We start from the raw sequence: 21,890 nt of genomic DNA on the forward strand, positions 1-21,890 counted from the left end.
TTCCCTTAGGAAAGGGAAGTTCTTACAACTGTGACTAAAATCTGTGACTAAAAAAGTGCAACTTTTGATGAAAAAATAGCTTGCTACTATAACCTACTACCATAATTCAAACCAACAATTCTGTAACATTTCATTCAACACCACAAAAATATGCATCTTTTTAAGTAGTGCATATGGTTGATCCAGAACACTAAAGTAACAAAGGCAGTAGATGAAAAAACAAACAAGAACTGGGGAAGAGATGATCATATACACCTGGGGTTATTGACATCTCTTACCCACATAAAGTTAAAGTTCAGGGAACAGTGTAGACAGCCACCTAAAAGCCACCTTTCCTCATTTCAGCTCTGGTAGAGTTTATATTTGCCACATGTTCACTATCGAGCATAGAGCCAGCTAGGAGCCAGCAGTAACAACTTTACAATGAAGAATTCTTATCTTCTCTTTGAAAAAATAAAATAAATAAAAAAATAAATAAATAAATAGATAAATCTGTTTAGTTCTTCTACCAGGCCTACTGACATCTGACTTATTTTCAAAAGTAGGACAAGCATTTTTATGTAACTTTTTTTAAAAATAATGTTATAGAAATTTTCAGTTGGGATTTACCTTCAATAATAATCAGTTTGTACAAAAAGGCAAAAAGATACATACACGCATAGCTGATTTCCTAAAGATAAACTGCATGACACCAGTTTTTGTTTTGTCTTAACTTCAACAGACGAGACACTAACTGAGGATAATCCTTGCTTTCCTACTAGGAGTTCAATTTATTAGGGATTACCAATACAATATCTGTAAATCATAAATCTTAGATCAGAACAAATAGTCAATATAAATTTTATGTGTTTTCTTTTTATTCTGATAATTAAAAAAATATTCACATCAATTTCTTCAAATAACTCCTGAAAGAAGCAAAAAAGCCCAGTGTAGCATCACTTCCTGTCAGAGTGACCAGACTGCAAAAGGGCTGTATAACAGGCAACTTGGTATTCTAAAGCAATTTTGCTGCCAGCAAAAGTTAAACTCTGAAACCCCCAGCAGCAAATGTGAAATGAAAACCTCGTCACAATTCACAAAGAGAAGGCAGGTTCCATATTAGGAATATAAGGCACATCATTCAAATACACTTCTTCGACTGCTATGGCATTCCCCATAGCAACTACTTCCAGACCACAAGTACGTGTGCCAGAGGTACAAGCTGAAAGCCCTCAGTACCTCATTCAGCCTCAGGTATAATAAAGCAAAGACAACTCACTAGCACACACAGAACTGACAACTAACTCTATGCTGACCATCACAATTAAATAACAGTATATACAACACAGCTGTGATCATGGTTCAACTACACCTGGTCCCAATAAAGATCTTCTCTAAGCACTGGGCTCCTTATCCCTCCTACTTGCCTCTGCCTCAAAGACACACACACTCGCTCTGTGCTTGGTCATTCACTGACTGTGCAGCTGCACGCACCTGCCATCACAGCCTGCCATTAGTTGACAGCTTGCACTTGTCCGTATCACCAAGTAAGGCCACTGTGTCTGTTTAACAGTCACTACACCCGTGCTGCTGCACCACACACAAACACTACCAACAGGACAGCCATACATAGATGGGCACAAATGCAATCCCTTGTTGAGTAAGCAAAACAGGATCAAGTCTAACACCTAAACCAAAACACCAGTTGCTCAGCAGTCCCACTGCTCATTATCAGGACCTACTGATAGGAATACAGTGCATGTTGGAAGAGGGACTAGCACTTAATCATCCTCCAGCAAGGCACAAAAAGATTAAATTCAAAGTTATTCAGCTGAAGAATCATTAACTTCCATTTGGTGAATACGGTTCTTGCAAACACACATGTCAACAACCCAAAAGTTGACTTATAAAGTCAGTAGGTTTTGTTTTAAATTACCCATGATTGAAAGCTACTGACTTCGCCCTCTTTTTGCCCACCATTTCAAGTTACATTTAGACTAGTAGGTTCATATTAGGAACAAGGAAGTCTAGAAGCTTAAACAGATTTGAATCACTCTCCACATGAAATCAATAATCAGGACACATTAACAGAGATTAAGGCTTCTGTTGATTTCAGTATTTTCTAGCTAACGTTTGTCAGAATCAGGGTATCCATAGAAATTTATACCACGCTACCCCAATCCTCCTGCCCTTCATTGTCAGCCTCGTGCTGCTTTGTATAGACTACAAACTGAACTGCAACACAGCATCCCACAGCTCTTCTGTGTGAGCAATTCCCACTGAAGCTAATTTGCTGTTTGCATCCATAAAGACTATAAAATCTTATTTTAATTTTTTTAAATTGACAGCGCTAATAAAAATAAAAGACATAACTGATTAAAGAAATTCAAGTTTTTCTATTACAAGCTATACAATGGAAAACAACGCCTTCTTCACAAAGGTCAAGAAGCATACATGTGCCACACTGAAGAGTACCCTACTTTCTCCTCTAACTCCTTTTATGACCTCCCCCCACACCCAATCAGGAAAACTAAAACACAAACCAGAACCAGCCTGCATATAATATCAACTGAAAAGTAGCATTCAGTTGTGCATGCCCCCTTCCTCCAGGACTGGGAGGGGAAGAATAGGACAGAGAATATTTTTCTGCTGTAAGAAAAGAGCATTTGCTTTACAAAGTAATTGCAACATTTATGCTTAACAATGAAGGCAAAAAAAATTCTTGGGAAATTTATGAGTACTTCCTAACTCTTAGAAAACAAGTTCAATGTTGTCATGAGGACAAAAATCAACCTTAATGTAAATTCCAAGCTCATAATAAAGTCAGTGTTTACTGTATACTGATTATTACTGATACAATAGAGTGCTTCAGAACATTTGCATTTCTATGCTGTCTGAACAAGATGCTATAACAGTGGGAAGACAAGTGATAAATGAACAGCTAAGATGAGTTTGAAAAATGTTGCCAGTAAGTTCCCTTGAGGAAAAAATGTGGACATCAAAGTTCTTTTGGATTGATGTCTCCCAAAACTTTATTAAGCCCCAGTTGCAAAACTTGCTTACTTTGCCTGGCTTCATTACCTGCAGCCAGACTATGCCACAATAGTAGGGAAGCCTGCATTCCCACAGTAACATGGCCCAGTTTTGGATGGTTAAAGCTACATCAGCCAAAACCCACCTGCCATTATCCATGTAGTCCTGTAATTTAATTTTGACCAAATTTTAGCAGTTCATATATGAAGTATACCATTATTACTAACCCGAATGTTACGCATTTCACAAATGTGCATTTCAAATAATTCCTTTCATTTTACTTCCTGAAACCTTCATATAAAAAAGAAAAATGTAGCCCTTGACATTTAGATACAGCAAGAGTAGGTAAAATGGACACTAAACACAATCAAGAATAATATCACTAAATCTTTATATTCTTTTATAAATGCCTCTAACTCTTACTGCATTATGCAGTATTTCTAAACATACAATACATAAAAGCTTTAACTGCTTGTCTAAGGAGACTTTAAAAAAATAAAACTAGAGCTCATTTAAAAATGAATATGCCTAAATGATATGTCACAATAAGCTTTCACTCAAAGCTATGTCAAAAAAAAAATATTAATTTAAAACCAAATAGGCAAGCACTAAATGTAATCTTTCAAACCTGAACACTTAAAGCTGTCAGCTTCTGCTGATGACACTGGAAGGTCACACTAGATATACTTGATGGAAATCATCACAGGACTGCACACTAATACCAAATACCATGGTTAATTTGGGTAACTAATAGCATGGGGTTTGGTGATTTGCATGATGAAAGTAAGCCTTTGTCAGATTTTCTGACAGCACCATTACATTTAAAACATCATTCTGAAAATCAAACTGATCTTATCTTGGTCATCCAGATGTTATAAAGGCATTTACAAAATAATAGCTTACTGCTCATAACAATGAAACACATGTAATAATTCCATAAACCTGCTGGTATGCCTTGTATACTTGTAACCAAAGTTGTATTATCCTTAAAAATATATTTTAAATTAAAAAGAAATTCATCAAAATACAAGATAATTAGAAAAGCTCAGAGCAAATCATTCCCAGCCAATCATTTTAGCCACATTTGAACTTGACCATTACTTGAATTATGGTTCTTTCAATGAAGATATCATTTACTGTTAAGCCAAGATTCTAATTCAACACTGTACACAAACAATTTTAAGTTCAACGTAAAGTTCACCTGTGTTCAGCTATCAAAGTTTAATTTAATTATGAAGTATTATTCTCCACTAGGACCAAAAAGAAACTATGGCCACCACAGTGTAGAAACCCGAACTCAGTATCTCCATACAGTGGAGTTCTTTTATTAAATGAAGCCTCAGATAGTTTAAAGATTACTTAGTGGTAAACCCAGCATAAAAAAGAGCCTACTACAGGTACCAATTAAGTGATCATGAGTTACACTTATGGCAACAGAACTAACTGCAACACTAAACCTGACATATAGTAAACTATGCAAGTGATATTGCAAATCTCCCACAACACAAAAGCCAGGTTTAATTTTTGACAGTTCTCCTTCCATAGGCAAGTACTATTCTCAGATACAAGATGAATTCTGAGTCCATATTTCATAGCACTGTGAAGCATCTGATTTTAAACTCAAAAACCTTTTAGCAAACAACATGACGGACAGGGCAGGGGAGGATGGGAAGAGAGCAAGGATATGAAACATAACCACCACAGCAAAACACAAAGCTATCACTTCTACATGTGCACACACACACCATCTTAAAATTATTTCCACAGTTACCCTGTCATTAATAACATTAGGCAAGCTGAAATGAATGCTTTCTTAGTAATCTAAAAACAAAAAGATTGCTGCAAAAGATATGCAGATAGTTTCCAGTAAGTGATTGTCAAGCCCTAGTATAAAAACAAAAAGCAGCAATAAAAATCAGAAGTTTAGTACCATAAAGATATCTGTCAAATAACTTTTCCTTGTTCTTGTCTTTTCTAATTGAGCCTAAGAAACAAAACAGAGCCCAAATTCACCTATGACATCAACAAGCAGAACTAGCTTTGTTACTTAAAATCATGTGGAAGTTGCACATGGCCATTTCCGACAGACTAATATAGCAATATTGCTCAATACGCAACGGTATAACAGCTGTTACAAAGGAGCTGTTTAGCTGTTTTTCAGATAGAATTGTCTTAGACCAATTCTATTACAGCTTATGTCTAAAGGGAGAAAAAGTATTGCTATGGAAGTCATACCCGAAGCACAAATTAAGCAGTAAAGACATTAGTAAAGCTTAAACAGATTCAGTTAAAGAAACTCCTAGGGCCAAACCCCATTATGACATATGAATTTTAAATTTCTCACCTGTTCTGCAACTCTAATTCCTAAAAATCCTACAGGAAAAATCTTAGCTCCAGTAACGTTATACTTTTAAGTCGCAGTCAACATCCTGTTTGATTTGCAGCTTTCCCCCTGCCCCCACCCCATCCTTCAGTAAGCAAACCAAAGTTCAAGCTCCCCCAAAATCATTCTGCTCAGAAAGAAACCTGATTCATACAGCTCTCCAAACAAATGACTTTGTGTTCTGCATAAACCAAGAGATATCTTAACAGAAAACACACTTGCATAGTATCATGAATCTGACTAAAAAGACAGACAAAACAGATTAACAGTGCAGCATCTGATTATTACATTATATAGAAGTGGAAATATTAGCAGGAATGTTGGTACTTACTGTGCCTGGCTCTCTGTCTGCTCCCGTAGTAACCAAGAAATGCACAGACATGCCCGTTCAGACACAGAGGCAAGAACAGAAATAAAAAAGGGGGGAAAAATTAGAACACAAGCCGCAAACAGTTTTTAAATGGCTTTTATTTATATAAGTCATTGCACATTCCTAATACAGTGATTTCCTGAAAATTACAGTACTTTGTAAACGTGATTTACAGTTTAACCATACACAAAGCCTAGTTTTATTTCATGACAGAATAAATTATTTTTTTTTTCAAAAATTAGTCAAGTGCAATTTTGCCCAATATTTGTGCCTAGAATTTAAGCCTATGAAACTAAAGTAACAGATGCAATTATCTAAATATTTTGTTTGAACACATTCACTTCAACATTTAACTTCTCGTTCCCCCTACCTTCCCACCCATCCATTTAACAACATTACTTTCTTTGAAAAAATTACCCATTATGCAGTTTAACAGTTTTTCACAATATGGTGCAGGCCACTGGTGTTACAACTAAGCATTTACCAGGATGTCAAAATGCCCTGCAAACTGTAGAGCAGGTGACACCTAGTGATCCCCTTTTATAATACTGAAAATTTCCAAGCTGAGTTTTGCATTAGTGGTATATAAGCAGACATTTTTAAGTTTGCCAGCAGTTTTTTCTTATTCTATATAACTTGAATTCTTTAAAGATGCACAGTTTGCAGCAATGCACAAATTTGACAATGTCCTAATCAGGCCTGCCATGCCTCTCACCTCTGTGGTGTTCTGCATCATGATGCTTCTTGTCATCTTTTATTGCCAAGTGAGACTGCCCACCCAAAGCGCTAGAAAGGGCAAGAAGGCCAGCACTGCTTCCAAGTGGGGGGATTCCTGGGGGCTGAAGTCCTGATGGATGTGGTGTTAGAGGCACTGGAGGTCCATGGCCATGGGAGAGATGTTGAGCCTGCAACTGCTGCTGCTGTTCCCAGCGGTATCATCATCCCCAAAAGAATAACGCATAGCACATAGTTTGGGAAGGAGAAGGGAGAAGTTTGGTTAATTACTGAGAATCAACAGTGGATTTTTTAATTTGTTTATCTGTTTTAAATCTAGCTTCTCCCATTTGTCCCACCACACTATACATCTTGCATTATATCATGCTGTCTGTGGGCAGCTCTGCTCACATCCCATAACCAAAAAAGGCTACCTGGATGCTTGTTCTGCAGCCCAAGGAATAGGTTCAACTACTGCAGGTTGTTTTGAGCAGCTACTGCCTGCCACAGCATCACAGGTGACAAACGAACAGCAGCACCAGAAGGCCCGAATACTTTTCCCTTTCTATAGAAAGGAGTATCACTGCTCTGTGAAAAAAAAAAGTTTCACTGGCAAGATGGATTTAAACTCACATCACTCTTCCCAATTTGGAGACAGTAAGTAGGTTTCTGTTCCGAGTATTAAAAACCTTAAAGATACTGCTCAATTTCATACTTGGTGTCTTAAATTTATATTCCATTCTAGCCAGTCTTTTTTAGGGGGGAAAAAATATTCATGAACTAACATTGTGTTTAGAAACCAACTTTGAACTTAAAATTCAGGTATTCCAGATAGCATTAATATGGTCATGGAATTCCCGGCAAGAGACATGGTATTAATGAATTAAAATACTTCCATCTGTTTCAAAAGCAGCCTGCAAGATCAGTAACATAGTGAGTGGACATGCAACCCTGTAACCAATCTGGCAAAATAATTTCAGAAACAGAGTCCTTACAATGGAATGACTTCCCCGTAGTTTAAATACTAAATGTTAAAGCTGTCATGGTTTCATTAATATTTTCCAAGTTTAGCTAACCATTTAATTTGTCCAAAAATGCTCAGCACAGATTTATTTGGAAAACTAAGCTTCAAAACCATCTTTAGATTAGTCATAGCTCCTCTTTAGTCTGCTACAGGTAAACAGATTTTCTGCTTCTTTCCTGCTTTCTCGTGCCTGAGCATGTGAACGGAAGACAGAACAAACCTCTCCACTTTGGCCATGCTCCAACATCCCTCCGCTGAAGGGTAGATACCATGAAAAAAACTAGAGTACCACCCAAGTCATGGGATCAAAAAGACAGATAAGCAAATGTCTGAACAGGATGAGCTCAGGTAGACATGACAGTCTGACCTTGTGAATGCTAGTGGTCCTCTAAGAGCAGGCAAAATTGTTACAGTACTGCTTGCTGACAGGTACTGAAATAATATCTAGACTAAAGCTCAGTATTTCACAAGTTACTCCAAAATAATCCAATGCAAATAATCCAAAAATATTTTATCTGCTTCCATAGATCCCAAGACTCTTCAACTGTCAGCAATACCTGCATAATATCTACTGGTATATGACCGACTGAATTTATTACTATTTAAATAACTACTGTGCCCCTACACTTTTATATCTCATAACCCCGTATTATGTAGACAAGGGACTGACACTAAAGAACTCTGGTCTAGACCTGCTAATCTTTCACTTTTGTGTTGTCCTAAGTGTAACACAGACATTATTTACTTATTTTTTATATACAAGACAAATCTTAAAATGTATCACAATACCTTTAGTCAATTCTATAAGCCACGACTTTATAAAATCTTTCTCATACCATGTATCAGGAATTTCTTTCCATGTGCTACATACAAAACCTCACTAGTCTTCACCATAATATGTACATCTGATCACTATCCTTACCAACTTTTCAGTATGTTTAAAAAGCAAAGTGAGAAAGGTGGTTCTTATTCTTCTATTTTTATGTGTTTACAACAACCCAAAAAGTAACATTTTGAAGGAAGTATTAAGAAATATTTTTATATTTCTGTAGACTACCCTCTACAAAATCAAGCCGCTACTGCTAGTGAAACTTCATGTAACTGAAGAAATATCAGTGAAGAGCACTGTGAAGTCTGACAGGACTGTAGCATTTCTGTGGGCTTGTTGGTCTTGGTTTTTGTTGTTGTTGGTTTTTGGTTTGGTTTGGTTTTTTTATCCAGCCTCTAAAACCAGACTTCAGTAGTTTCCAGAGTGTTTCCACAAATCAGGAGATAACCTGATGTTTTGGCAGGCTCTCTCAAAGTCTTAGTCTGGTATCTTAGTTGTTCCCTTACTCACTGACCACTTGGCCAACTCAGTTACCTGTACCTTAGCCATGAGACAACATCTATCAGCAGTACTGCACTGAATTCATGGCATTGGTCTTACTTGTCCCCAGCTGCACTATGACACTGGATTACCTAGTTATAGTGTGCAGTTAACTAACAAAAAGTAATTTACCCCTTCCAAATTGGTTTCATGGAGAAAAACCTCCTCCCTTTTCCAAGTCAGCTCAAATCAGTTTATTTTGCAGTGTGAGGCCAGGAAGGTCAAAACAGGGAAATGAAGTTAAATTGTTTCCATTCTTGTCCCTACCCCTTTAGGAAGCCATAAAGATTCCCTTTATTCTTGCCTCTCTTGCTTAGTTTAATTAGCAAACAAGTTAACCCACATAATTTCAGGAAGCATAGTTTAACATCTTTCAAAATTAAACTCTTAGGGACACATTACCTACAATTTCTCTGGCTCTAGTTTGTAGCCTAGACACAGGGTATTTCAAAAGTCCCAGAAATGGAAAAACAGATTAATTCCCACTAACAGCTTCTGAAGCTGAAAGCAGGTAAAAGGGCTAAGTTTGGTTTTTCTGACAGGACTGCATACAAATGGTGAGGATCAATGCCCAGTGTAAGGTGTAGAACGGAATACCAGAGCTGTTTATACTTTAGCAGCTTTGCCAAATGGTTACTGAGAGCAGTAGAGGAAAACAGTCCCCAAAGATGCTTAAATATCCAACTACATTAAACAGTTTTAAGACTGAGAACCTGCTCATGGTCTTTTAAGCCACCAAAGGTATATTATGATTTAATGTCTATTACTTGAGACTCATTGCCGTTTTAAGACTGAAGTATACAGATTTATTGTTTACATATTACCTATTCATAACAGGTTTAAAGTTTCATAACAGGTTTAAAGTTTTCCCTAACACAGATACAGATGATCCTTTCCAGAAGTTCATGCTTTTTTTATTAATAAAACCCTGAATCATCAAAAAAATACTTTTTTTCTAGAAGGGGAAAAGGGAGTATGTACTGCACACAAAGGAAGAAACTGAAGACCAAGGAAATGGATAACAGGCAGTGCTCACCAGATGTATTTAGTAACTAGACATTTGCCATAGTAGATCCTGGAAACAATTGTGTTATGCATATAATCACTTTCCTGTCACTTCAAAGACACTAGTGCCTGCTCTGTCACCTTTTAAGAGCTTAGCAGCAGTAAGATATAAAACAGAAGAAGTTGGCAGCAGTATCATGGTCTACTAGGCACGTTCATTAGCAGTTAATTAAAAACTAGACACCTGCCATAAGAAATGTGCTCAAAAAAGGATGAGTAACAGGTCTGTGTTACTACCAATTATTATCATTACTTGCAGAGCAAGGGCTGCGTCCACTTTCAGAGGAAAGTGGGAAGGTAGAGAAGAGTGCAACGATGCGTACCTAAGTGACTGCACTGAGATAATTAGCCATAGTAGAGATTTTAAAACAATCAGTAGTTCACCCACCATTTTCTTGCAAAAAACCTAAGTTCTTCGTATTTGCAAAGGGAGAAAAGAAATGGCAAATTCAGCTTACTGTACAGTCTAGATGTAGATTTTATCACCTCAAATTCTTTTCCCGGTATCCCCTAACCAGACCACAAAGATCCAAAAATCAATATATGAAAAACACAGCACTTGCTTCTCTGAGCAAGCACTTCCTAACAATTTTAAAGGCAGTACAGTTTTTCACCTCCAACATCCTAGGCAAGTTCCAGCTATAAAGAGCTCTTTAATTAGGACTTACAATTTGGAATTCATTTTCAATCTCTGACAGAGACTTCCAGAAACAGAGTAAATCTTTGTGAAACAAGTGAGATGTCTCCTTTAGGCTCTCTGCTTATCAAGATAGAACAAGAGCTGCTACAATCCCATTTCCCACCTTAAAGAAGCTCTACTGGGGTCACAAACAACTATGGCTTACTTAGAAATCTAGTTTTGAATTCCTAGCATTAAAGAGTTGGAGCATTCTTCTGTTCTTAAACGGATGTGTGATGTACTATTCAGTACCTGCTGAAAAGCACTGAATTAAAATTCAGAGGTGATGCACCTAACAGTGGAAAAAAGGTTATACCTGGTCCTAAACTGTAACAGCTGTCTTCTCTTGTGCCCTTCTAAATAAACATCAGAGAGTAGAAAATGTTTCAAAAACCTTATCAGCCTAGCACCAGTAATACTATCAACAGATTCCCTCAAGCTCCATAGAGATGTTATGAAAAAAATATCTGGCAAGCACAAAAGTAATTTAGAGACCTAAAATGTAAAGGGCACTATTTCACGTCAATTCCTGTAAAATTGAAGAACTGTGATTTTGATGAACTCAAGCAGGCAGAAAGATGTGACAGAAAAACATGCATTACTGTGTTCAATCTCATTGCCATATTCTCTCCCTTCCTAAATGGAAATCTTCAGTGTTTTTATTTGCTTGCTTAAGTAGCAGAAAGAACTAAGAGCCTGTATCAAATGCCTATGGCAAATAAACATGAGGGCCACTGACTGAGCACAGCTAGCTGACCAAGCAACCTTCCCCCCACTGTTTAGAAATACTTTTTAAACCAACATTGCAAATTTAACCTTCCAAAAAATGTAAACAACTCACAATTATTCTCCTGTTAGATCCAGTCTTCTCCCTCATTCAAAACACAGCCCAAACCCCTGCACACACTACTTACACCACCAACAGTCAAATCTAGCAGGAGAGAAGTCATTAGACAGTCTAAGCCATTAACTAATACTTGCATCTAAGTTTCTGCAGATGCTTTCAAAAAAGTGTTTTGGCTACAGGGGAGAACATACTGCAGGATGAAAACCAACTTCCCTTAAGAATATATCCACATTCTTCTACAACAGAGTGACTGCATCAGTGTACAAGGAAAGAACTACAGATACCATCTACAGAGACTTCTGTAAGGCATTTGTGCCTCACAACATCCTTGCCACTCAGGTGAAGAGATACAAGGTTGATGGATGGATTGTTAGATGCATGAGGAACTTGTTGGATGACCGCATCCAAAGAGTCAATGAGACTCATAATCCCAGCGGAAACCAGTAACTACTGATGTACCCGAGAGTTCATAATGGGGCAAACACTATTCAACACCTTCATCAATAACGTAGCTAAGGGGATTGAGCACACCCATTATCAAGGTTGGAGATGACACCATGCTGAGTGGTGCAGTTGATTCACCTAAGGGAAGGGATGCCATCCAGATGGAGTTTGACAGACTTGAGGAGTAGGCCCTTAAAAATCTCATGAGGTTCTACAAGGCCAAGTGCAAGGTCCTGCACCTGGGTCAAGGCAATCCCCAGTATCAGTACAGGCTGGAGTATGAATGGGATGAGAGTAGCACTGTGGAGAAGGACATGCACCAGCAATATGCACTTACAACCCAGAAAGCCAACTGCATCCTGGGCCATATCAAAAGAAGCAGAGTCAGCAGGCTGAGGGCAGCTGAGCTCCTCTACTCCACTGTCATGAGATGCTCATCTGGAATACTCTATCCAGATCTGGGGTTCACAGTGCAAGAAGATGACATGGACCAGTTAGAGCAGGTCCAGAGGAGGGCCACAAAAATTATCAGAGGGCTAGAACATCTGTCCTATGAAGACAGACTGGCAGAGTTGGGGTGTTCAATCTGGAGAAGTTAAGTTTCCAGAGAGACCTCGTAGTAGCATTTCAATACTTAAAGGGGGCTTATAAGAAACATGGGGACAGACTTTTTAGTAGGGCCTGTAACAACAGTTTTAAACTGAAAGAAGATAGATTTAGATTCAATATTAGAAAGAAATTATTTACTGTGAGGGTGGGGAGACACTGGAACAGGTTGCCCAGAGAAGTTGTGCATGCCCTGTCCTTGGAAGTGTTTGCAGTCAGGTTGGACAAGGCTTTGTGCAGCCTGATCTAGTGAAAGATGTCCCTGTGCATGGCGGTGGGGCTGGACTTTGTCTTTGAAGGTCTGTTCCAATCCAAACGATTCCATGATAGGTGAACAGACTGAAAATATGAGCTAACCAATATGGGTTGCTTACTACTCCACCTTCTAACCCAGCTTCAGCAGCAGCAGCTCTGTTTCCTCTTCATTGCTTTTGGATGTTTCTTTTTCCTTGACAATATCACCACTAGATTAACAGCAGTCCCCGCAACACAGTCCCTCCTAACCTATCTGAACCCTAAGCTTCAGTACTGTAGCAGCAATCTGCAAAACTAAGCTCCAAATTTGCTTTCTTTTGCTGATGAAACAAAACTGGGAGGAGTGGCTGATACACCAGATGGCTGTATTACCACTCACAGGGACCTCAGCAGGCTGGAAAAATGGGCTGACAGGACTTTCTTCAATTGCAACAAGGGGAAGTGCAAATGGAAGTACAAAGTCCTGCACTGGGAGGAACAATTCCATGCACCAATATATGCTGGCAGCTGTCCAGCTGGAAATCAGCTTTGCAGAAAAGGACCTGGGAGTCTTGGCAGACACCAAGTTGAATGTGAGCCATCAATGTGCCCTTGTGGCAAAGCAGGTGAATGGCATCCCGGGCTACATTAGACAAAATATTGCCAGCAGGTCAAGGCAGGTGATCCTTTTCCTCTACTCACCACTGTTGAGGCCACACCTGGAAGGAGTATTGTTCCAGTTCTGAGCTTCCCAGTACAAGAGAGACATGGACATATTGCAGAGCATCCAATGATGGGCCTAGAGAAGGCTGAACAGTCCCCCCTCTCTCAGCCTGTACTCATACACGAGATACTCCAGTTCCTTAATCATCTTTGTAGCCCATTGCTGAATGGCCCAATGACGGGGAAAGAGGCAATGGGCACAGACTGAAACACGAGAGATTCCTCCTGAACATCAGAACACATGGGGGTTTTTTACAGCAATGGTGACAAGCACTGGCACAGGTTCCCCAGGGAGGTTGCAAATTCTCTATCCTTGAGGATACTCAAAAGCCGTATGGACACAATCCTGAGCAAGTGGTTCTAGGTGGTCCTGCTTGAGCAGAGGGGATGGACCAGATGACCTCCAAGGGTCCCTTCTAACCTCAGGCATTCTGTGATTCTGCAATTCTTACTGCTTACCATTTTCTCCCTGTTTAAATGTGTTTTAGAAAAATGTGAGTCAGCTACTTTCATTGCTTAATTTTCTTCCCAAGTCCTTTGAAACATCTGTGTTTAGTTTGGTTCATTTGGTTTTTTTACTTCCCCTTCTTCTAAATGCTCAGGTTTTATTCTGACAGATAGCAAGCCACACTATACCCCAGTAAACAAACTTGAAAGTGCCCACTACTGCATCTCTAGGTAGTGAGCCAGGAATTGAGCCTTTGTAGTTTTGTAGAAGTCCTTTGAAAACACTATCCATGATGTGAACAAGACACAGTGCCTTGGGTGCAGGAAGAGACCATCCCTTCAGAACAAAGAAACAGCGTCTTCAGCAAACCTCTTTCATCTATAAATCACGTGAAACGTTATTGTACTACAGAGATGTAAGTCCACAGTGATACCAGGGGATTTTTACCAGTGTGTTTAACTGTAAATGTTGCAACTAATGTATCCATGACATTGCTGAGCTGCACAACGCTGTATTATGTACTTTAGCTAGTAGTAGAACGCTGCATTTTATAGTTTAGCTACTAAGTAGATAAGAACTGGTCTGAAACCAAGACATGAGCCAAGAGTGCTGAAACAGGGCCAGAAGAGAAGGTCATGAAAAGGATAGTAATAAGAAAAGGAAGATGACGAAGAAGAGGATTAAGAAAGGATGGAGAAGTCTCCCAAATGACTACCAGAGGACCCCCAACCCATTATGCTACACATGCGTATAAAAGTGTAGATATGATACATAGTTCCTGAAACTGTAATGAGTATGGTAATAATTTCTCAGAAACATCATTAATATGTATAGATCAGCCATATATAGATAAACAGTGAACAAAGTCAGTATGCACATTGGGTGAAGCTTATCCCCTGTGTATCTGGTGCCAAAAATAAAGAATGCCTGCTTTCTAACCACTCTAAACTGCGTATTAGAGAGTTTTGTCTCCAATTTCTCGGTATTATTAGAAATCAAGTCTGGTTTCCTCTTTCCTCTTCAAAAAAATAGGAAAAGCAATGCAGATTTCAACTGGCTCACAAAGACTAAAAAGACCACTTCATGCTTTGGTGCTGTCATTGCATTTTTACACTGAAATATACCTGTTTCACTCTAAAATGTATGTCTTCTACAGATCTATGGTACACAGTTTTGTCACAGAATCCCAAACCTGGCCAACTGCTCTTTTCTCCTTGCATTAGAGATTAAACTACATTGTTTAATCTTGCTAAATTAAGGGAAGTTAGGATAAACACAAGCACAATTCCTCATAAACTTGCTCTACAAGGCTAGAAGTTCCTCTCTATCTAAAGAATGAAAATAAAAACTAGCTGCACTTACAAAGCTGCCACACTAACTTCTCTGAAATAAAATTATATATTTATTTATTGGCAGTGTTCTTCAAGGAAAAACAATTCCATAGATGAATTACAACACAGGCAGAAATACAGATTCTAATGCAGGGGCAGCAAAATCGGTCACCTTCAAAGACCCCACAGAATGCAACTGTAGCAGCCAGCACGGGTCAAAAGCAGTTATACTGAAGCCTGCATCTACCTAGCAAAACTCTAAATTCAATTTTTCATTACTACAACAGGAAAATGTTTGAAAACTCCTTAAACCCCTTATATTTAGTATTTGTGTCTTATTCTTTAGCTTGTCTTTTAGAATAGATTCTGTATTTCATGGGGATTTTTTCTTTAAAAAAGAACAAGAAAAATGAAATCTCTCAACAAAAGAAAGGCTTGGTTGTTATCAATTTGAATTGCATAGCCAGTACCAGTCTACCTACAAGTACACACATAGCGTTTTTGTTGAATCACAAGATCTCATCTTTAAATTTTAAGACTGAAGTTCGCTTTACACCTACAGAACTGAGAAACAGGTCTTCAGTGCTCCCCAATATAATGCAAATAGCAAATATAAAAATAATTTCCACGTGTAGCTTATTAACTGCTGATTAGTTCCCACCACCACTATAGATCACATATACAGACTGCAAGGGAGAAAGCAGCACTCTATCTTTTCCTTAGCACTATGCTGAGCATCAGCTGTAGTCTTTGCTGTGCCTTTCTGTCTCACTTTAAACAGCTAGGTTTTTCTGCCCTTCCTTCTGGCATTCTGGAGGGCAAATCTATGCACCAGAATTAGAAAGATAAAGAGATACTACACTTCAGACCTCTTCAAAATGATCACTCTTGTAAACAGTAATGACAGATGTGGGTGACCCCACCCAAATGATTTGTCACCTCACCCAATGAATGAGCACATCAGCTGTTTTTCTGCCAAAGTGATCAGCAATTAACTATTTAACAAAAGTTTAGTGATAATTGTGAAGTGGCAAGATTTTTAACATCCCGTTGACATAGAGGGAACAATTATATAGTACTGCCAGCATGACTGGCACTTTCAAAAGAGCAGACCTGAACTAGCAGCCTAGCTATACTGTGGAGCCTCTGTGGATCATCCCACACCGGCAGAGCCCTGCAGCAAGGATGCAGGATATTGCCAGCAGATGGAATTCTTCCAGTTCAGTGACATCTTCTCCCCAAGGTGCGTTAGCACTCCACTGGAGTGTGTAGCTGCAACCACATAAGGGCCTTTGCCAACTGAAAAGTAGGGTTTTCTTCCCTCCTCCATGCTTTTAGGCAGTGTAAGTCAACCTAAAACTTGGCAGCTTGTACCAAGTTGACCAGACCCCTTGAAGCATAGCTAGAGGTTGTGTCAGCAGCTATGCTGGCAATACAACAAGCAGCCTATGAACTGCAGAAGCCTTTTTGCTAGCATAACCTTATATGTATATACACACATACAGCATTTTATGTATCAAATATATAACATGATGTAATTTATATCATAATATATCATTAACAGTTATACACTACATATACTCTCATATAATTACATCACATATATTGCTTGTTTATACTTTCATATAAGAACGTAGAAGTTCTTTTGTGTGTTTGTATATATAATCTGTTTATAGGTATTACAGGGCTGCCTTAAGTACAGTTGCTGTCTTAAACAGTTTATAGCAAAAAAAGGAAATAGAAACAAGTCAGAAGAGCAAGTTCTAAGGGTCCTAGTATTAATAATGGTTGTGGGTTTTTTCCTTAGATTACATAATGTTGTGGGTTTTTTTCCTTAGGCTAAATTCTTAAGAAATAATGGACAAACAGCAAAGCTGAAGCTGCATTGGAGAAAAAAGACTATGCAACAATAGAGGACAGATGTCATAGGGCAGGAGGGAGTGGATGGGAAGAGTCAGAGTAAAAGCTGAAAAAATTATGCTTGTGCAGGAAAACATGTCTTCAGAGGACTTCCTGACTCTAAAGGAAAGTAGCAAGTTCAAAACCACAATCCAAAAACCACAGAAGACAACCTTAAATTCTCTTGATCCAGACAAGACAAAGGCTGGTTTTCTGAAACCAGTTACATTCTTCTGATCACTGTCAAGAGTAAGTCAGTTCAAAACCAAAGCTTTTCTTTAATTTTGGTCCACTAGATACTGCTTTCTCTGAAGACTCAGATGCAAGCCTTAAGTCACTAGAATGTAGCTGTCAGCAAACAGTACTTCCAGTTTGGAGAAACTGCCAGCACAGTTTTTTTCTGTGGCAACCATAAATTCCTACTAGTACTCACCTTCTAATCTCTAATCTACATTTTTGTCTTATTAGCTACTGTTAGCACACCGTTGCTGTGCAGCAGCACTTCAAAAGCATGGTCCTGCTGACAGCAGCCAAAACCAACTAGTTCAAGCATGCTCCAACTTGGAAATGACTTAAAGATATTAATCTAGGAGGTTTTATTACTGACATGTGATTATCTTAAGTATTTAGTTTTCTTGCAGCCTCTTTCAGTCTCCAGAAATTTAAATCTGGCTGTAGATGAAGATAGTGATGATGGAGCAGAAAGGCTTTTTGCTAAATTAAAATCCTTAAGTTGAATATATTTTAAACTACACTCTTCACTCTTTTGTCCTAGCTACTTCTAACTACAACATTTCAGAGATATCAAGGAATGAAAAATATGAGAGTCATGAGAAAAGCATTACATGGATTTTTATTTACTGTTCCAAGCCACAGACCAGATTCTTTGAAATTCCCCGACACATTCTGTAACTACTTCCACCTACAAATGAGAATCGCTTCTTAACATGCATTTGAGCAATCCACTTTTGCTAATCCTTGCTTTTACCACCTCAATACTACTGTTTGTAAGTATTTAAAGAGCTACAGTTAGCCAGCACCTTTCAAAACAGTACTGGACGTTCACAGAAAATAAGTGTTATACAAGATGCAACTTTGGAATAATGCAGTTACCAGATACCAGGAATCCTGTAATTGATACAAACTCTTCAGCATACTGAAAAGTTGCAGCAAACTGCCCCCCAAACTGTGTCTTTGCCCTGCCTTTAATATTTCCTTAAGTTATCCTAAATGCCTATGCTAGCCTCGCTTTGTACAAGAACAAGGAAAGCAAGCTTCTCTCCCTTCTGTTCCAGTCCTCCCACACAGCCCCCTGTCCCAACAGTTTGCCTTGCTCTTCCCCCACGAAAAACATCGGGGGTTGCTGTTTTCTTGTACATCTCTAGTTTAACGTTTACAGTACTTGCGTCCCCCTGCACCTTCTTCCAGCCCCTTTGCGCTTACCTCTCTGTGCTTTCCTACCCCCAGTGACTCCATCTTTGCCACAGTTGCCCACTTACAGGTACATTTTGCCAGTGCAGTGCACACCACTCCCACTGGCACACTGGCAGTTCACTTCAGTTTATCAGTGTTTGCTTCTCAGAACCTAACCTTAGTGCGTTTCGGATCTGTATGCTTCAGTTTTTGCACCCTTCCCTCCTACCATGAAGTAGTCCAGTTTACAACCCTACATCACTCAGCATGTAAACGCCTGATGCCTTTCTCTATTCTTACTTACGTTGAAGGACAACTCCAAGACCATGCTTTGCTTCACCCTTACTCAACTAACTTTGCATTTGATTTCATCTCATGTGCATCAGTCCCAGCTGCATTTCTCTTTTTTCTGAGCCAACTGATTAATTCTTCCCCTCCAACTCCTTCCTCCTCCAAACCTACCATATCTCAGACTTCATTCAGGAGAAGCACTGAAGGTCACATCACATTTTTATCTCAGCCTACAGACTCCTCACCTACTCCACTTGTCTCATTTCAACTATGAACACAAAGCAGATGTTTGTAAGGGGGAAGAAGGTACGCTCATCACTTCAGTTTGTCTCCTTTTACTTCCTTGATAGCTTTGGCAAAAAGTGAATATTCACAAAAACTATCTTCAAACATGGAAAACTATTCTGTCTGCATATGCTTTAAATGTCTCTAGAGGAAGCAATCCTTTCCACCAGGATTAAATAACCTACCTTTCTGTGCCAAGGAAATATATATGTATTTCTGCTCCTCTGCCTCAACCATTTTCAAAGGCAAACTCATCCCTAACCCCCATTTTGCCCTTCTGGTAGCCCTTCCGTAGTCTCATTATTAAAGCTCACTGAACACACTTTCTGTAAATCCTTGCATTTAACTGTACTATTCCAGTATTTTGACTAAATTTTGGTCCTTTCCATTCCACCAAAACTGTTCCTTCCAAACCAGTCTAACAGAGTCATTTAGAACCAAGATCACAAAAAGAAGAAATTGTCTCTTCTGCCATATCAATTTCCTCTGCTTCTATCTACCTAACCCTTCCTGAAACCACATTCTCCATTGACTTCTCTAGTCTTCTGTTTACTACTGCCACATACACAGGTTTTCCTATCCATCCCACTTGCACCTCTCTCCTGCTGCAAAACAGACCAACTTACATCTCTACACCATTCAACATGCACATCCCACATCCCCAGAATCTGCTCAGTAGACAGTAATCCAGCAAGTGGTACCAGCTCACCACTGGTACCTCACATGCTCATCTCATCAGTCTACCTTCTCTCTGCATTCACAGTAGCTGCTTATCTTCAGGTTTGATGTCTAGCTACCCACATTTTTTTTCCCAATCATCTCCCTTTCACTTCTTTCTTGAAACCTGTTTAGCTTCACAAATCCGTAACCATATACTTCGTCTCACCTTTGACTTGTAACTTAGAGACTAGATCTAAATAAGAGCCACCTAAAGATCTTCTGCCTTTCTTTCTGCCCAAGATCCAAGATGCAACTTTTCTACCCACCCACATGTGAAACTTTGCAAGGTAAGTGAGGTCTGGGTTGCAACTAAATTACATTTGACTTTTGAATGCAGTTTTCCTCTCTTCAGCATGACTGAAGACATCTTATTGTCTCATTTTGATACTACTCTCCTCTATATTGCTGCTCCAAGGTTCTCCATTTCCCCAGCAGTTCAGAGTGCACAAAATGTGTAAGGAAGGGCACGGGGGTGGGGGTGTCAAGTGGAAACCAAGTTTGGTTAACACTATCTCTTCATTCACATTTCACACACCTTCTCCCAGGTTGTCTGTTTTGTGTAGGACAAGCTACCAATACACATCAATAATGCTCTCATTTTTTCCTCAAAACTTAGTGGCACTAACAATAAAAATCTAACCATTGTTTGGGGACTGGTATTTTGAGAATACCAATTGTCATGCTGACAAATACCTTCCCTTGCAATCTAATTTAAACTTAAGTTTACAAGTCTGGAGCCTTTGTATTCTGAAAGCACCTACCATGACAGAATCCTACCATGTAATTAACATATCTAGGTTTTTTTTAAAAGAACAAAATATGACGAATAAGCCAGCATGCTGCCACACAATAGAGTTCCTATTGCCAGAGTTCAGTAATTTAGACACGAGGTTAGCTAGTTTATGTTAGGAGTGAGTACACAGTGTCTTGTGCTCACTAGATCTCATTTTATTTAAAAGAACTAGGCAATTTCCCCTCCCTCTACACATAATACAGATCATGGCTGAGGAGGATCTGAAGTAATGCTACAGCTGCTTAGCTCTTCCCTTCCACTAAGTTCTGCATTCATTTCTGCTCTAGTCTGTATTTCTATTTTATAATGAAACATACAGCCTAGTTATTTATAGGCTTTCTAAGGATTAACTACACACTCATAAGAATAAACCCTCAAGAGGTTAACCTCATCCTCTTAAGCTTCACACACTACAATCCCAGAGATAGCTGGCAACCACAGCCAAGAAAGAAAAAATAATCCCACATCTTGCTAATCCTTTAGCCAATCACCTCATGCAACAGTGGAGAGGCCTCTCCGAGGCCTACAACTCAATCTGTCTCAAGAGTACTGTCAAATCCAAAAGATATACATTTCACAGAACCATTAGCAATCCACCTCAAAAGGCAAAATAAGACATACCTGGCTACCCGGTGCAATGCTGAAAGATTCCAGTTTGCTACTTTTATTTCCTATTTATGTATTTGCGTACTCTACCCAATTTATTAATTTGAAAGTAAATCTAACAAATTTTGCATTGTTTACATCTAGATAGACCCATTTAACCATCTCTTATGCTTCCTAGCATGAACTTTGTGTACCTTTGATTTTCCAGCCAAACCATATCTCTCACAAAAAAAACCAAACAAAAACAACAAACAAAAAACCCCACATCTTCAAGTTAAACAATGATAATTACTTATGTTCTTCATACCATAATCGATTCTCCCTTTTCTCCCTTAAACCCAAAGAGCTGCAGCAGTGTCAAGGAGTTAATGGATGCATTTAAGTCAAAGGTTTCTGTTTTTTTTATTACCTATCTAGCAAAATTGCTACTTCATTCAACTTTAATATAATAAATATTAAACTGTGCCATTAAAAAAAAAATCAGCAAAGAGGTTTTTTAGCCACTCTGCTAGCCCACAGCTGGAAGTTAAGGCCTTCAAGAACATTCACAAAAAGTATAAGATCAGAGGTAGGACTGTTAATAACTACATGTCATCCACAGTTCTTTCCTGAAGTAAGAACTTTTAATCAACAC

At 38.8% G+C, this 21,890-nt stretch overlaps 1 protein-coding gene across 8 annotated transcripts in view; it reads right to left on the bottom strand.

Annotated features, from left to right (window-relative positions):
- Positions 1 to 21,890, bottom strand: part of LOC102054629 (TLE family member 1, transcriptional corepressor) — a 160,752-nt gene that overhangs the window by 111,304 nt on the left and 27,558 nt on the right. For 6 of the 8 annotated variants that reach the window (XR_008730399.1, XR_008730400.1, XM_055699912.1 and 3 more), the window contains exons 7-8: positions 6,481 to 6,685; positions 5,727 to 5,743 (exon numbers count right to left, since the gene is read on the bottom strand). Coding sequence is in view for 6 of the 8 variants with exons in the window: in XM_055699912.1 (XP_055555887.1) it covers positions 5,727 to 5,743; positions 6,481 to 6,685 (222 nt within the window). In the remaining 2 variants the exon portion in view is untranslated. The remainder of the gene's footprint in view (positions 1 to 5,726; positions 5,744 to 6,480; positions 6,686 to 21,890) is intronic. The other 2 variants (XM_055699913.1, XM_055699910.1) reach the window with 1 other exon arrangement.

Source organism: Falco cherrug, chromosome Z (assembly GCF_023634085.1).
Source record: "Falco cherrug isolate bFalChe1 chromosome Z, bFalChe1.pri, whole genome shotgun sequence".
NCBI lineage: Eukaryota > Metazoa > Chordata > Aves > Falconiformes > Falconidae > Falco > Falco cherrug.